The sequence below is a fragment of the Pongo abelii genome, chromosome 16 (assembly GCF_028885655.2).
Source record: "Pongo abelii isolate AG06213 chromosome 16, NHGRI_mPonAbe1-v2.0_pri, whole genome shotgun sequence".
In the NCBI taxonomy this organism is placed as follows: domain Eukaryota; kingdom Metazoa; phylum Chordata; class Mammalia; order Primates; family Hominidae; genus Pongo; species Pongo abelii.
Genome location: NC_072001.2, coordinates 76,477,475 through 76,495,378, shown reverse-complemented (window position 1 = coordinate 76,495,378; position 17,904 = coordinate 76,477,475). Strand labels below are relative to the sequence as shown.

At 38.9% G+C, this 17,904-nt stretch overlaps 1 protein-coding gene across 19 annotated transcripts in view; it reads right to left on the bottom strand.

Annotated features, from left to right (window-relative positions):
• Positions 1 to 17,904, bottom strand: part of NEO1 (neogenin 1) — a 252,634-nt gene that overhangs the window by 43,633 nt on the left and 191,097 nt on the right. For all 19 annotated transcript variants that reach the window (XM_063716713.1, XM_063716716.1, XM_054531649.2 and 16 more), the window contains 5 exons: positions 10,027 to 10,175; positions 9,514 to 9,652; positions 5,823 to 5,872; positions 4,449 to 4,596; positions 424 to 534 (listed from right to left, as the gene is read on the bottom strand). In XM_063716713.1, coding sequence (XP_063572783.1) covers positions 424 to 534; positions 4,449 to 4,596; positions 5,823 to 5,872; positions 9,514 to 9,652; positions 10,027 to 10,175 — 597 coding nt within the window. The remainder of the gene's footprint in view (positions 1 to 423; positions 535 to 4,448; positions 4,597 to 5,822; positions 5,873 to 9,513; positions 9,653 to 10,026; positions 10,176 to 17,904) is intronic.

The window sequence follows — 17,904 nt, the reverse complement described above, 5'->3', positions numbered from 1 at the left end:
ATGCTACCTATACACACCCATCTGGGAGTACTCACGGAATAAACATGTGAGAAAAAGGGCAAGGTGTCCAGGACTAAAAGAAAAGGGAAACTGCAGTTGAAATAAAGGCATGATTTATGTGGCTGAGCCTTAAATTTTAGATCATCCATCTACTTAATGGCCTTGATAAAAAAAAAATCCAACTTATAGCACATACACATTTTTATTTGCTCTAGTTCTGCTTGAAAGGACAGTTCTCTACAAGGCACTGCAAAAAATCCATTCCAGCAGCCTCGATGCAATACAGGAACGACAGCAGCATGATACACTAAAAAGTTCAGAGACTTGAGCCATATCCACCCCAAGTCTGTGGCTTTCCAGTTTGACTCATTTGACTACAGCTAGTATTTATTGTGTGCCAGTCTTGCCAATTGTTATTCTTACCATCTAGGTCACTTTCAAAAGTTTCAGCAGACAGCCAGTCAGTTGCCGGGCCTGTACCATTGATTGTTAGAGCAGCCACTCGGAAATTATACTCAGTCCCCCGATCGAGACCTGAGACCAAATGACAAAAAAGACAACTGAAACAAGAGCTTTGGAAAAACAAAAGATTAATAATCCCTCATTAAGGCAAATATCTCAGTCACCAACTCAGTATATAGCTTGGAAAGTTTCAGTTTAAGTTAATACAGTGTAGGCAAAATGCAAATACAACATAGAGTAGCTTCCATCTCCAAATAAAGCGGGCTGAAGCCCACACAATCTAAGAGGAAAACAGAAATGACTGAAGCTCCCAGGAGATTACAGACTTTTGTTTAAGAGCTTGAAGGCACCTCAGAGATCATTTAATGCAATCCCTTTATTGTGTTACAAAGAAAGCTAAGGCCAAAAGAGGCCAAAAACAATGAAAGAGTTATAACAAAGGAACAAAGGTATCTGGTCTTAGAAGGCACCAAAACCTAGGAAAGAATGCACAGATGTAACTCCTATTGAGTTACCTCTGTTCTCTGAGCCACCTCATAATTATGGCAGAAAAATTTTAAGCACCAAATACAGTCTCAAAATCTATTCCTTAACAACCAATTGCTCATATATTATATAGTAAGTTAAAGTGGAAAATGACCCAAACCTTTCTGTTATGCAACTTTTAATTTACTACCAGCTAATAAAGCACATGACTTACCAATGTATCAAAGGCAACAAAGATGCACATAGAAAAGTCTATTCTACAAACCAGGGCAACAGTACTGAGAACATAACTTGGCCAGGACATGAGAAAAGCCCTGGTTTGGTTAACTAATCCTGTCCCGTGGTAGGGGAGAAGAGTTGGTAGGCCCATCCTAACATCTGTGTGACCCACAAAGCAAGGAGCAAGACAAAAGAGAGGAGCAAAATGCCTGGGCCCAAGTCAATTTATCTCCTTGTCTCCCCACACAATGAACCAGAAAGTACTAGAGTGTTTGTTGACAGATAATAATCTGGATTACTAGCAAACACTACTCAATGAAGATCTTGAAAGAATCCAACCAATCATTCCCTGTCCTTTGGGGACAATTGGGATGTAAGAGAGAGCAAGCAAAAATGAGGTACTATGCAAAGAGGCTGAGTTCCTTTCCCTCTAAGTACCCTATAGAGTTTATAGACTACAACTAAGGTATACAATACATATCATAAAGATATGGCAAGATCTGTTTAGTGCTATAACAATAATTACTTCTGCTTCAAATTTAATCATATAATGTGTTGTTGGTAAAGGATCTTGGTGATCCATATTGCTCCCTAACACTTATCAGGCTTCAAGTTAATGCTTTAAGAGTGCAAGCATCTCCATTTTTGTTCAACATTGTATACTCAGTGCCAGAACATGCCAACAAAAGTTCAATGAAATCTATTAAATGAATAAATCCAGATATGATTTTAAAATGTGAGAATTTTCTTAATATAAAGCCATTTTTACCATAAAAATTCTATTTTGCTTACGCATCAAATGTTTCATTGAGAAAATGAATAATCTCCTCATGGGCAACGACTATACTCTTTTTTAACAGCAACAAGAATGGTGCCTAGTATATAATAAATACAACTAAATATTCAAAATGAAAAGCCTTACAAATGGCAAATGTTATTTATCTGAATGTAGAGTAAAATATGAAACTTTTTTTTTTTTTGAGACAGAGTCTCACTCTGTTGCCCAGGCTACAGTGCAGTGGCACAATCATGGCTCACTTCAACCTCCGCTTCCTGGGTTCAAATGATCTTCCCATCTCAGCCTCCCAAGTAGCTGGGACCACAGGTGAGCACCACCACACCTGACTAATTTTTATACTTTTTTTTTTCAGCCTCTGCTTATCCATTAAAGTTTTTGTATTTTTTGTAGAGACACAGTTTGACCATGTTGCTCAGGCTGGTCTCAAACTCTTGGGCTCGAGGAATCCGCCTGTTTCAGCCTCTCAAAGTGCTGGGATTACAGGCGTAAGCCATCATGCTCAGCTGAAACTGACTTTGAGAACATCTGTGGCCAATGCTCCCTTAGTGATATTTCTCAGCACCATCTACTGCAGTCATGATATGGACTGCAGCTAAGAGATGTGGGGTTCTTGTGAAGAAGCTGGAAGACTGAAAGATATGCCCCTGGAGACAAACATTCACCTTCTCCTATTCTGAAGGAAGTCAATCCCATTTGTGAGGTGAGGAGTGAGAAGCTTGCTGGTTACTAGAGCACAGTTTTTCACTATCAATGGCTCTCTCAATTTTTAGAAACTTATACCCATAAAGAAGCAAAAACATTATACTTTTTTTTGAGACAGAGTCTTACTCTGTTGTCCATGCTGGAGTGCAGTGGCATGATCTCAGTTCACTGCAGCCTCTGCCTCCCCAGCTCAAGAGATTCTCATGCCGCAGCCTCTCAAGTAGCTGGGATCATAGGTGGGTGCCACCACACCCAGCTAATTTTTGTATTTTTAGTAGAGACGGGGTTTCACCATGTTGGCCAGGCTGGTCTTGAACTCCTGACCTCTCAGGTGATCCACCTGCCTCAGCCTCCCAAAGTGCTGGGATTATAGGCATCAGCCACTACACCTGGCTGGAAAACGTGACACTTTTTGACCTTGAGGTTCTCTCAAGAACCCTGTCCCTGGGGTCACAGGAAAGTGGGTGATGCCAAGCTTCTGTAATCCTTTCAATGTCTACCCAGGAGAGATAAAATATAAAGAAAGTTAAAGTTTCCAAAGGGTGATGAAATTAATTCTTGGGCTTAGAAAATAATGACAATATCTCCCATTCTTATAGTTCTTATCTACCAACACGCTTTGGAGTTTCCTAGCAAAAAAATTACCCGAGTCAGAGCTTTTGTCCCGAGATTAAACATGCCCTGTGACTACACTGTTACAGCTACAGATAACTCACACCTTTTGGTTGTAAATGTACTAGACTCAAATTCATCTGTTTGCTTGCAAAACAGATGGGCTCTATTGAGTGACAAAACTAAGCCGATGCAGCTGAGACAATACTCCAACAGGCCCAGCCCATGTGAGTTCACTCCTAGGACAGAGGTAGGGTGATAGTGCCGAAGCTGAGGCATGTGTAACTGAGCAGGACAGAGTCTTGGCACTGCTAAACTAATAAAGGAGTCAGCAGGATGGGGTCTGCTCAGACTACAGTCGATTCTGCAGCCATATTAAGCATCTATGAAAACCCAATGGAACAAGGACAGCTTGGGGCATCTGTCTCAATTCTTCGTAGGCATGATCTCAACATTCACAGGGTGAAAGCACTTAATCTGGCTCCCATGTTTCTCCTGCAAAAGAACCTTCCCCTTGCTTAGCCAATTCTACTTCCCCTACTTGAGGAAGACAGGAGGATTCTCTGTGATCTCTCCAGGGTGAACCCATATTAGATACACATGTGGATCCATTTTTACCAGGTATGCCACTTATTCTGTTGCATATGAAGGGAAAACTATATAGAAGGAGCTTTGCCTGATAGTATTTTCTAAAGCTTTACAGTGTCCATAGTCGCATGTATGATTATTGCAATGATGCAGCTATTCACAAATACTGTTTCAGGCCACGTATACACGAGTGGTGGTCGGTGTTACAAAAACCACTTTGTAGACCTCAGTTACCAACTATACTGAGTGGGGTAATTTCTATGCTTATATAACTTTCTTTAATAATTTTTCAGATTACAAAAAAGCAATAAATACACTCAAAAATGAAAACATGGAGAATGCAGAAAACACAAGAAAGGAAAAATCAAACTCGATCTCACCACTCAGAAATAGCAGAACCTTTAAGAGTGTTTTCCATTAATCTCTATCAAGTCAGAAGTGGACTGAACCATTAAAAATTTTCTGAACCATTTTAAATTTGTTTGTATAAGTCGACAGCTCAGGGCAGTCATTAGACTAGCATAATTCAATATCTGAGAAAGACACAGTGTATCTTTTGCCTTTGTGGAAGGTAGCTTACCTTCAATCAGCTGAGACAGCTGTGTCCCGCTTACCAAGGTCTCAGTGACATCACTCTTTCGGGAGGCCTTTCGGTAGCGAATCTTGTAGCCAGTAATCTGCCCATTTTGTGTGGCTGGAGCAGGTGGCTGCCAGTGAATCATAATACTCTGCACAAGATAGAATTATAGAAAAAAGGCTGAATATATCAAAAGCTTGGTCCTGTTTTACATATTTTTATCCTGATTTTACAGTTTAAAGAGAAAAAACATAGAGGCAGCAAGGTACTCAGAGTTTTACAAAGTTATTTAATAATCACTCAAAAATACCTTTAAATTCTAAAACCCTCAATGATCAAATGGGAAGATTATACACTTGAGTAGTACACTCTGGACCCCTGATCTCCTGGCTGTTTTGCCAGAAAGATGATGTTGGATAGAAGTCTCAGAAAAGTTTTCAGAAGGAAAGTATAAGAAGGCCAGAAGCACATGGATTAGGGAAGTAATTATTAGGTATAAAGATTCCTTCCCGTGTCCAGTGCAGAGAGCTGAAATTAGACAATTTCCATATAAAACTCTTTAAAAAGGGGACCATTAATTAACAGCTGGTTGCCTCTTAAAAAAAAAAAGGAGCCCTATAGTACTTTCTTATTTTTTTAGAGTCGGGGTCTCACTCTGTCACCCAGGCTATAGTGTAGTAGCATAATCATGGCTCACTGCAGCCTTCAACTCCCAGGCTCAAGTGATCCTCTCACCTCAGCCTCCGAGCAGCTGGGACTACAGGCGTGAGCCACTGCATTTGGCTCTCTACAGTACTTCTTGAAAGGACTGATTATCTTAGTTGTCTGTGTAGTCCAGAAGGGCTCTGGGCCTCTGAGAGGCATACATGGCCCTAAGAACACAGCAAACTTGGCTATAGGAAGGACAGTTTGAGGAGATACAACCAATCTGACAGAGGTCTGCCTTTGATTCACATGGGCTCATCTCATAGCACTAAGGAACCATGTTATAAACAACTTATTTCCTTCTGCTGTACCACTAGGTTCTGAACAGTTAACACCTAGAATGTAATGTTTTACAGAAAAAGAGCAATTTATTTGCAGAAACGTTAAAGCAGTTTTGGTGTCAGAGAAAGGAAGCAAAATTAAGGAGAATAAATGAGTTGGTTTTTAAGCCCAGCTTTAATGCAAGTGTAATATCTATGTCTTTTAATTTATTTGCTTGTGATTTTTTTCACTTAGGTTCTAATTTATAGGTTTAATATTTTTAAATGCAGATTATTACAACACTGCCATTCATTCATTTTGATGCTTTCCTACAGAATCTCCCTTTCTATAAGCCCCTCTGAGGTGCAACAGTATACCAGTAAAATGAACAGCACCACCATAAAGTTTTACCTTTGAATTTCTCACTTCCAAGGACAGATTCTGAGGAGCAGCACTGGGAACTAGAGAAGCAAAAAAAAAAATTTTTTTTTTTTTAATCACCCATACATCACCCATCATGTGATCATCTTGGCTGGACTTTAAACAAATGCACATTTCAAACACTCATTACGTGACCAGATCTAAACTAGCTGCCAATGCCCTCATGTTGACAATACTATGTGGATGACATATGGCCATGCCTGGTTCCATTTTTAACATAAGACACTTTCATATGGGAAAGTAACCACACTCAAGCCAGGCTGTACCTTTGGGAAGTCAGGTATTTATTTCAAGGATGTACAGTAGCTCTGAACTCTTCTAAAAACTCTCAACTTTTCTAGACCCCATATGTACTCAGAACCTTAAATGTATTCTTTTGAGTATTATTGGTGATGGTTTATCTTTTTTTTTTTGAGACTAAGTTTCACCCTTGTTGCCCAGGCTGGAGCACAATGGCATGATCTCGGCTCACAGCAACCTCTGCCTCCCGGGTTCAAGCGATTCTCCTGCCTCAGCCTCCTGAGCAGCTGGGATTACAGAAGCCTGCTACCACGCCCGGCTAATTTTTGTATTTTTAGTAGAGATGGGGTTTCACCATGTTGGCCAGGCTGGTCTTGAACTCCTGACCTCAGGTGATCCATCTGCCTCGGCCTCTCAAAGTGCTGGGATTACAGGTGTGAGCCACCGTGCCTGGCCCTGGTCTATCTTTATCTTGGCAGACAACCATAGGTTTTTCTGGAACCAGGTCTAAGGAATATGGCAAGTGACTGAACTGGGTAATGACATTATGGATCAAAATGAGATGTACATATATCAGTAAGCCTGGCTTTCTTGTGGAGTTTCTAAGCTGGTTTTGAAGGCAGTTCCCAAGTAGAGCAAAGATATTTAAGCAATGACAACTGGTAAAGTGAACCATCTGGCTTCCTGAGGCAACCAGATACCAGAAAATACTCATTTAGATGTGAGAAGTTTGGGACTGTTGGTTAAACAGCCACATAACTTTAGTTCCTCACTTTAGAACATAATCCAGGCTTATCTCAGTGTGTGGCCCACACATTCTCTAATATCTCCCTTCATATTGGTGAGAGCAAGCAAAGTAAACCGGATTTGTTTTCTCTGCACTCACAAATTGCTGACTTTCGCCCTTCTCTCCTAATCCACTCGTGGAAACTTCTCTTTTTCTGTCTCTAACATTTGGTGACCAGGTATACAACTAAGTGCCCACTGTGCTATAGCTTCTGGAAGACAAGAGAATGTGTCTTGCTCATTTCTGTAACTTGTGCCTAGCAAAGTGCCTCAAGCCTGAACTCAGAGATTCAGGTAATGAGGGTCTAGAGTAGGACCCAGGCACATGTGTTTTGAAAAAAGTACATTAACGATTCCAGTCATCTCCATGTTAAGAAGTGACTGAGTTGCGGAGGTGTCCAACATATCTGTCATCATTGTCTTCATTATCAACATCATAGCAAAGATTTGCTGCATGGTCATTACATGGCAGACACTTATTCCTTATAATAATCTCAGGACGGAGTTTCTATTCTCATTCCTATTTTGTAGATCAGAAAACTACAGAAGAGGCTCAGGGAAGTTAACTTGTCCAAGATATTTGTTTCACCTGGCATCGGAACCAAGATTTGCGTTATTCCAAAGTGCTGCCCCTAGCCACCATGCTGAGATGTGTTCAGTTCCCACAGGTACTGTAGTCAACGTGCCAACACACTTAATGCAGTTAAAATTTGGCTCATGTGTAGATTTAAGAGCCTACAGTAAACATTTTTTTTCCCTTAACTTTTCCCCAATATCTTGACTAACTGGCTTATGTAGTTCACTAGCTAAGGTATAACCGCCTGTAATTTATTTGTTTCTTTTTCCCGACTCTTTTTTTTTTTTTGAGACAGCATCTCACTCTGTCATCCAGGCTGGAGTGCAGTGGTGTAATCACAGCCCACTGAAGTCTTGACCTCCCCGGGCTAGGTGACCCTCCCACCTCAGCCTCCTGAGTACTAGGATTAAAGGTGTGTGCCACTAATGCCCAGCTATTATTATTATTTTTTAAGTAGAGACGGGGTTTTGTCATGTTGTCCAGGCTGGTCTTGAACTCTTGGGCTCAAGTAAGTTGCCCGACTTGGCCTCCCAAAGTGCTGGGATTACAAGTATGAGCCACTGCACCAGGCCTCCCAACTTTTTAACCCTGAAAACTGTCAAGCCCATGGAAAACAGTGGCAAGAATAGTACGACGAATGGCTATTCTTTTCAGATTCACAATTATTAATATTCTGCAACAACTGTTTTATTTATCTTACTATTATGTATATGTATACACATTTATCTATCTACATATTGTTTCTGAATCATCTGAGAGATGACTGCAGTCATCATACTTCACTCCAAAATTCTTCAGTGTATATCGACATGTATCTCCTATGAACAAGGACATTCTCCAACAAAATGCACAATACAACAATCACATTCAGAAATTTTAACACAAAAATATTACCTAATATAGCTAATAACATATCTAATATTTACTACTGCCTAATACCATATGTATCTAATATTAAGTAATTATACCAATAGTGTCCTTTATGGCTGTTTTTTTACCTCCAGATGCAGGATCCAAAGATCATACATATTTTATTTCATGTGTCTTTACTCTTCTTTAATCTAGATTCTAGAATGATTCCTCAACCTTTTTTTTCTTTCACAAAACTAACATATTTTAAGAATCCAAGTCAGTTAAAATAAAATTTTTTTTTGCAGTTTCCCTCAATTTGGATTTGTCTGATTGTTTCATTATGATCAGACTCAAGTTAAATATTTTTGGTACTGATACAACAGAAGTAATATTGTGTCTTCCTCCACATATCACATAAGAGGCACGTGATGTCAGTCTGTACTTTTATTGGTGATGTTAAGTTTGACTCTTTTCTTAAGGGAGTCAAACTTTACCTTCTAAAGCATGTGTGTTTATACAAGAGTGGTATACACATAACTACATTTTTAAAAAAAGACATTTTTCTAAAACATAAGATTTAGCTGAGTTTCATGAAACAACATATACCCTTACTAAGTGCAATGAACTCTAATCTTTTCTGTTCTATTCTAAAAATATATATTTTTTAAATGCTGGTTTTGACCTACTTAATCTCTTTGGCAAGCTGTAGTTTGAAAAACACTGCTCTAGGTCATGGGTATTTATATATATATATATATAACAATTTAGAAATTCAGTCACAGGTGAGAGATAAAATAGTCACAAATACGGAGGAACTAGAAAGACTAATTTGGCATGCAAATATGATTGCTAAGTAGAATAAGGCTAGTCTTCCAAAAGCCCTGGAATGGTCTGTGTTATGAACAAGCAATAGTATTTACTTACACAAAAGCTTCTGCTAAAAATACAAACGCTGAGAGCCTATTCAGTAAGAGGCACTTTATGCTCTATGCTTTCTCACTGAATCTTTACAGCAACTCAGTGAAGTTGGTGTTATCTACATTTTACACGTAAAGAAGGATGTTCAGACTTGACTAGTCATATTACCAGAAAGAGGTAGAATTGGGATTTGAACTGTATCTTCTAGACATCAAAGCTCATGATCTTACAACTAAACCACTAGGGGCACCAAGTGTGGTATATTGTTCCAGAGGAAGAAAGACTCACCATCTGACAATGTTCGAACAGCAACATCTGGTGTGGAAACTCCAGGACCATGTTTATTGTAGGCCACCACTCGGAAACTATACTCTGTATATTTTTTCAACCCATTAATGGTGTAAGAGAGGCTTGAAACATCAACATCCTTGAATAAAATAAAACATTTTATACATATGCACTCAAGCCAAAAGAAAAGTTGAAAATTAAAGAATTAGCTATACAAATTCTATATTCTACATGAAACAGACTTTATCCCTTTTACATAAGGTTCTTTAATAGTCAAAGCAGATTAATCATAAATTGACAATTTACTTAGAAATACTGCTTGATGTTCAGTGACCATTGCTGATAAAAACTACACAACAAATCTTGCTACAAAGAAATAGAATCTGTCAATTTTTCATTTCCTATATAACTTTTTCCCCCTCACATTTCCAGTCAAGCAACTACTGAGTTTTGGAAATATATTTCAACTCTAGTATTCCAATCAATGGTTTGAAAAGTTGCTTCACTTCATACCTGTTCTTTATCAGTCCCCTTTTCCATGTAGTACAATTTATAATTCTGAATTTCCCCATTGCCAGACACTGGTGTTTCCCACGTAACAGTGATGGAGGTAGGCGAAGCTGCATATGCACGAAGGTTAGGTGCTGGGCCAGGGAGCTGAACTAGAAAGAAAAGTTCAAGAAAGCAAGATATAAATGAAACGCTACAGTCCTCAATAACCATTCTTGGCAATACTGTCATATTGGCCATGTTTTTAAAATAATAGAAGCTAAGAAAACAATGGATTTGATTGAAGTGGTTTTAGAATAATATATAAACACATTTTCCTTTTTATGATTCAAATCAAAACCAGAAATTACACTGAAAAACCTTCCTTGTGGTTTATAAAATCCCAGTTTTGCAGTGGGCCTACACAAGACATAAAAGGCAACCACCACAGAAAGAGATCCTTCTTTTGCCAGGCATTGTGGTAGGCACTAGGGATACAGTGATGAAGAGAATTCTGCCCACAAAGAACTCCCAGTCTAGCAGGAAAGTCAGACATATAAACAGTTACAAAAAATGTCGTAAGTGCTAACAGATTTAGGTAATGGTTATAACAAAAACAGAAAGATGAGAGCACACAATTCTGCTTTGGGAGGGGTTTGGGAGGGAAAAGAAGGATTAGTGAAGAATTCTTGGAGTCAAGCAAAATGAACACTTTCCTCAGATACCAAGGGGAAAATCATTCCAGTCAATGGGGTCAATAGGGAGAATATACAAAAAGACAGTGTTAAGTGGTTCAGCTTGGTTGAAACAAAGTGGATATGGGAGACAGAATGTTGAAAACAATGACTAGTCAGATAGTGAAGAACCCTCTAATGTCCTACTATTGAAGCTCACATTTTCTCTAGTAGATGTCAGATAACTACTGAAAAATTATGAGCAGGAGCATGATATGATCAGATCTGTGTTTAGAAAGGACATGTGAACACATGTATGGAAGAAAAACAGTAAAAGAACAAGACTAGATAAAAGAATAATAATTCTAAAACAGCTACCATTTATTGAATGGTTACAGTCAGTCAAGCACTAAATACTTGACATGTATTTTCTCATATAATCTTTGCACTAAACCAAGTGAGATGAATATTATCATCCTCATTTACAGGTGAGGTTATGAAGTTAACAATCTTTCCCAAATGATGGGAAAGTTAGCTAGCGGTGGACCCAGGAGTCGAGTACTTGCTGATTCTAAAACATGGGCTCAAGAAGACCCGTAAGGAGATTATTACAATACCCATGATAGGATGTATGTGACTAGAAGACTGGATCACTGGCTGACTGCTTAAGTGTCTAGCTGGCTCCATCTCCTACAATGGCTCACATACCTACCCTTTTACTATATTATTTTTGTCTGACTGACAGGTTCCAGTTCCAATTTATACACAAATCCTGTGCGGCTGTCTATGCCTACACTTTGGTAGACATTCTATATTTGAAAACAATTTCTCTGGCACTAGTGTTTCTGTAATAGACATTCATTAGATTTAAAAACTGGGAAGGGAAAAAAAACTAACAAAATGTAAAACACACTGGCTTTCCTGAATAACAGCACCACAGCTTAAGATTAATTTTGCTATCAAAGTAGAGAAATCTGAATATGGTTACTCTAACAGTTGTTTGCTTTAGTTATGAATCATGTTATTCACTTCAGTTAAGGGCATATTTTGTGTAGCCTGACAGGTGGGATTTGTCACACTTCTGCTGCTATGGAAAACTTTCCTCTAACTTACTAAAGGAGAAGAAAAACAAAACAGTCCCTGAATTCTCTTGAAATCATTTTCAATATATTCATTGGCCAAGTGTAGGCAAATATGATCCTAAAAAAGGTGCTAATGAATTCTTTCATTTCAGCTGTACAGTGGCATAATAAATGGAAAAAATGTTAAGTTGGTTTGTGAAACTAAATATGTAAAATATTTTCCAAGGGCTGGTTCCAACATTTATGCCTCCCCCACACAAGCTGAACACCTCCAGATGAAATGCAAATCTCTCTTCAGAAACTGCTTCTCTTTTGCCAAAACATGTTATAGTCTCTTCTCCATCCCTAAAATACCCTCACCAGAACCTGTTGCCCCTTCTACCTATATTCTTACAACTATTTTCCTTTAGCCAAACTCCTTGAATAAATGGTTATGCTGCCTATTTTCCTTAAGGTGATAACACATCACACTGTTGTCTATGGTAACAGACCATAAGCTCCTTGTGGACAGAAGTCAAGTCTTACTCATCTTTACATCCTGACTGCCTAACACAGTGGCTGACACATGGTGGGCACTCAATAAATCCACTCTTCTTCACCCCTTTTCTTTCATCTCTAAATTTGACAATGACCCTCGCAGTGGTTCTCAACAATCTGACATATGAGCTCTGACATGACGATGAAAACTACAGATTCTTTCAAGGGAAATGTGAATATGTACAGACACAAATATTTATTTTCATATAGTTTCAGAAGGTTCACAGCCTCAGGATAGGACCCTTGCATTTCCTTCATTTTCGTCATGACTTATCTTGCATGTGCACTGTTAGATTCTATTTCTGGGATTTGGGTCATGCAAATTCCTTCCCACAAAATGCTTGCTCTAAGTCAAATGCCTCAAGGCCAGCCTCAGGTCTCATCTTTCCTTAGGATCCTGCCTTGACTTTTTCTATCTTTTACAGTAAGTTTTCTCTATTCTGTATCCTAGTATCTCTCGTGAATGATGCCTCTACATGAAAGCTGATGAAGGGTAACTGAGCTTGAAACCTAATACAGTATTCCTGCTCTTGTCTGAACATAGATAACTGTAAAATTCAACATTCTGCCTGTAATGAGAACACACTCTTCCCTTAAATCAACCCCCTGACTCTGTGATGGCCCTCTTGTTCTTGCCTGGGTTTGATTCTTATCTTCGATCTCTGTCACTGAAATGATGAAAGGTCTCCTCTTGCCTGCTCCTTCTTTAAGGGAAGAAGACCTAGCTTGTTCATCCTTGCATCTCCAGTATCTTGCACATTACCCGGTATAGGGGATACTCAATAAATATTTGACAGGTGAATGATATGCCATAGCATTAGAAAGCGAAGCTCTATAGCTTCTTGACTTATTCTACCCGTCAGGTAAAGTTCTTAAATTATTTCTGTAGTTCCACTGGTAAAGTCATTTAATCTGTTCAGCTGCCTGGTCAGTAGCCTCTACAAATATATCTAAAATACTCTCTACTCAAAGTAAAATATTTTATTATTACTGGAGGTTTTTAATACAGAAAAACTAATGCTGTTAATAATAAAAGTAGACTGAAGAATACACTGAGGTGGCCGGGCGCGATGGCTCACGCTTGTAATCCCAGCACTTTGCGAGGCCGAGGCAGGCGGATCACAAGGTCAGGAGATCGAGATCATCCTGGCTAACACGGTGAAACCCCGTCTCTACTAAAAAAAAAAAAAAATTAGCCAGGCGTGGTGGCAGGCACCTGTAGTCCCAGCTACTCGGGAGGCTGAGGCAGGAGAATGGCGTGAACCCAGGAGGCAGAGCCTGCAGTGAGCAGAGACTGCGCCACTGCACTCCAGCCTGGGCGACAGAGCGAAACTCCACCTCAAAGAAAAAAAAAAAGAAAAAAGAATACAATGAGGAAAAACAGTAATTAGTGTTAAAAGAAGGCAAAAGTCTAGACAAAAGCCTCAAGTAGGAAAAGCATTTATTAAGATTTGGCTGCTTGTAATTTCGGTTAGTTTACAACCCAAACTTAAGATATACAACACATTTATAATATAAATAAACCCAATTGACACTCACGTCACAGAAAATCTTAGAAATGTAATTAGAAGTAACTCTATTTAGCACAAAAGACCACAGGTCCAAAATAAAGCCTCAAGGAGATTCTAAAGAGCATGGTATGCCTAAAGATAGACAATCCAGTTAAGAACAATTATTAAATACCTTCTTCATGTGCAAGGCATTACATTAGACACTGTGGGAAATGTAAGGATGACAAAGTCTCTGTCTTTGCTACAAAATCAGCAAGGTAAGTTCATAATCATAACTGAAGGAAAAACGTGATAAATATCTTAGAACTGTGGAGATAACAATATTATAATCAGAGGAAAGATTCTAGAAGGCATCTGAGCTAAGTCTTTTTTTTTTTTTAATTATTATTATACTTTAGGTTTTATGGTACATGTGTGCAATGTGCAGGTAATTTACATATGTATACATGTGCCATGCTGGTGCGCTGCACCCACTAACTCGTCATCTAGCATTAGGTATATCTCCCAATGCTATCCCTCCCCCCTCCCCCCACCCCACAACAGTCCCTGAAGTGTGATGTTCCTCTTCCTGTGTCCATGTGTTCTCATTGTTCAATTCCCACCTATGAGTGAGAATATGCAGTGTTTGGTTTTTTGTTCTTGCGATAGTTTACTGAGAATGATGATTTCCAATTTCATCCATGTCCCTACAAAGGACATGAACTCATCCTTTTTTATGGCTGCATAGTATTCCATGGTGTATATGTGCCACATTTTCTTAATCCAGTCTACCATTGTTGGACATTTGGGTTGGTTCCAAGTCTTTGCTATTGTGAATAATGCCGCAATAAACATACGTGTGCATGTGTCTTTATAGCAGCATGATTTATAGTCCTTTGGGTATATACCCAGTAATGGGATGGCTGGGTCGAATGGAATTTCTAGTTCTAGATCCCTGAGGAATCGCCACACTGACTTCCACAATGGTTGAACTAGTTTACAGTCCCACCAACAGTGTAAAAGTGTTCCTATTTCTCCACATCCTCTCCAGCACCTGTTGTTTCCTGACTTTTTAATGATTGCCATTCTAACTGGTGTGAGATGGTATCTCATTGTGGTTTTGATTTGCATTTCTCTGATGGCCAGTGATGGTGAGCATTTTTTCATGTGTTTTTTGGCTGCATAAATGTCTTCTTTTGAGAAGTGTCTGTTCATGTCCTTTGCCCACTTTTTGATGGGGTTGTTTGTTTTTTTCTTGTAAATTTGTTGGAGTTCATTGTAGATTCTGGATATTAGCCCTTTGTCAGATGAGTAGGTTGCGAAAATTTTCTCCCATTTTGTAGGCTGCCTGTTCACTCTGATGGTAGTTTCTTTTGCTGTGCAGAAGCTCTTTAGTTTAATTAGATCCCATTTGTCAATTTCGGCTTTTGTGGCCATTGCTTTTGGTGTTTTAGACATGAAGTCCTTGCCCATGCCTATGTCCTGAATGGTAATGCCTAGGTTTTCTTCTAGGGTTTTTATAGTTTTAGGTCTAACATTTAAGTCTTTAATCCATCTTGAATTGATTTTTGTATAAGGTGTAAGGAAGGGATCCAGTTTCAGCTTTCTACATATGGCTAGCCAGTTTTCCCAGCACCATTTATTAAATAGGGAATCCTTTCCCCCTTTCTTGTTTTTGTCAGGTTTGTCAAAGATCAGATACTTGTAGATATGTGGCATTATTTCTGACGGCTCTGTTCTGTTCCATTGATCTATATCTCTGTTTTGGTACCAGTACCATGCTGTTTTGGTTACTGTAGCCTTGTAGTATAGTTTGAAGTCAGGTAGTGTGATGCCTCCAGCTTTGTTCTTTTGGCTTAGGATTGACTTGGCGATGCGGGCTCTTTTTTGGTGCCATATGAACTTTAAAGTAGTTTTTTCCAATTCTGTGAAGAAAGTCATTGGTAGCTTGATGGGGATGACATTGAATCTGTAAATTACCTTGGGCAGTATGGCCATTTTCACGATACTGATTCTTCCTACCCATGAGCATGGAATGTTCTTCCATTTGTTTGTATCCTCTTTTATTTCCTTGAGCAGTGGTTTGTAGTTCTCCCTGAAGAGGTCCTTCACATTCCTTGTAAGTTGGATTCCTAGGTATTTTATTCTCTTTGAAGCAATTGTGAATGGGAGTTCACTCAAGATTTGACTCTCTGTTTGTCTGTTATTGATGTATAAGAATGCTTGTGATTTTTGTACATTGATTTTGTATCCTGAGACTTTGCTTAAGTTGCTTATCAGCTTAAGGAGATTTTGGGCTGAGATGATGGGGTTTTCTAGATATACAATCATGTCATCTGCAAACAGGGACAATTTGACTTCCTCTTTTCCTAATTGAATACCCTTTATTTCCTTCTCCTGCCTAATTGCCCTGGCCAGAACTTCCAACACTACGTTGAATAGAAGTGGTGAGAGAGGGCATCCCTGTCTTGTGCCAGTTTTCAAAGGGAATGCTTCCAGTTTTTGCCCATTCAGTATGATATTGGCTGTGGGTTTGTCATAGATAGCTCTTATTATTTTGAGATACGTCCCATCAATACCTAATTTATTGAGAGTTTTTAGCATGAAGGGTTGTTGAATTTTGTCAAAAGCCTTTTCTGCATCTATTGAGATAATCATGTGGTTTTTGTCTTTGGTTCTGTTTATATGCTGGATTACATTTATTGATTTGCATATATTGAACCAGCCTTGCATCCCAGGGATGAAGCCCACTTGATCATGGTGGATAAGCTTTTGGATGTGCTGCTGGATTCGGTTTGCCAGTATTTTATTGAGGATTTTTGCATCAATGTTCATCAAGGATATTGGTCTAAAATTCTCTTTTTTTGTTGTGTCTCTGCCAGGCTTTGGTATCAGGATGATGCTGGCCTCATAAAGTGAGTTAGGGAGGATTCCCTCTTTTTCTATTGATTGGAATAGTTTCAGAAGGAATGGTACCAGTTCCTCCTTGTACTGCTGGTAGAATTCAGCTGTGAACCCGTCTGGTCCTGGACTTTTTTTGGTTGGTAAGCTATTGATTATTGCCACAATTTCAGCTCCTGTTATTGGTCTATTCAGAGATTCAACTTCTTCCTGGTTTAGTCTTGGGAGGGTGTATGTGTTGAGGAATTTATCCATTTCTTCTAGATTTTCTAGTTTATTTGCGTAGAGGTGTTTGTAGTATTCTCTGATGGTAGTTTGTATTTCTGTGGGATCGGTGGTGATATCCCCTTTATCATTTTTTATTGCATCTATTTGATTCTTCTCTCTTTTTTTCGTTATTAATCTTGCTAGCGGTCTATCAATTTTGTTGATCCTTCCAAAAAACCAGCTCCTGGATTCATTAATTTTTTGAAGGGTTTTTTGTGTCTCTATTTCCTTCAGTTCTGCTCTGATTTTAGTTATTTCTTGCCTTCTGCTAGCTTTTGAATGTGTTTGCTCTTGCTTTTCTAGTTCTTTTAATTGTGATGTTAGGGTGTCAATTTTGGATCTTTCCTGCTTTCTCTTGTGGGCATTTAGTGCTATAAATTTCCCTCTACACACTGCTTTGAATGCATCCCAGAGATTCTGGTATGTTGTGTCTTGGTTCTCGTTGGTTTCAAAGAACATCTTTATTTCTGCCTTCATTTCGTTATGTACCCAGTAGTCATTCAGGAGCAGGTTGTTCAGTTTCCATGTAGTTGAGCGGTTTTGAGTGAGATTCTTAATCCTGAGTTCTAGCTTGATTGCACTGTGATCTGAGAGATAGTTTGTTATAATTTCTGTTCTTTTACATTTATTGAGGAGAGCTTTACTTCCAAGTATGTGGTCAATTTTGGAATAGGTGTGGTGTGGTGCTGAAAAACATGTATATTCTGTTGATTTGGGGTGGAGAGTTCTGTAGATGTCTATTAGGTCTGCTTGGTGCAGAGCTGAGTTCAATTCCTGGGTATCCTTGTTGACTTTCTGTCTCGTTGATCTGTCTAATGTTGACAGTGGGGTGTTAAAGTCTCCCATTATCAATGTGTGGGAGTCTAAGTCTCTTTATAGGTCACTCAGGACTTGCTTTATGAATCTGGGTGCTCCTGTATTGGGTGCATATATATTTAGGATAGTTAGCTC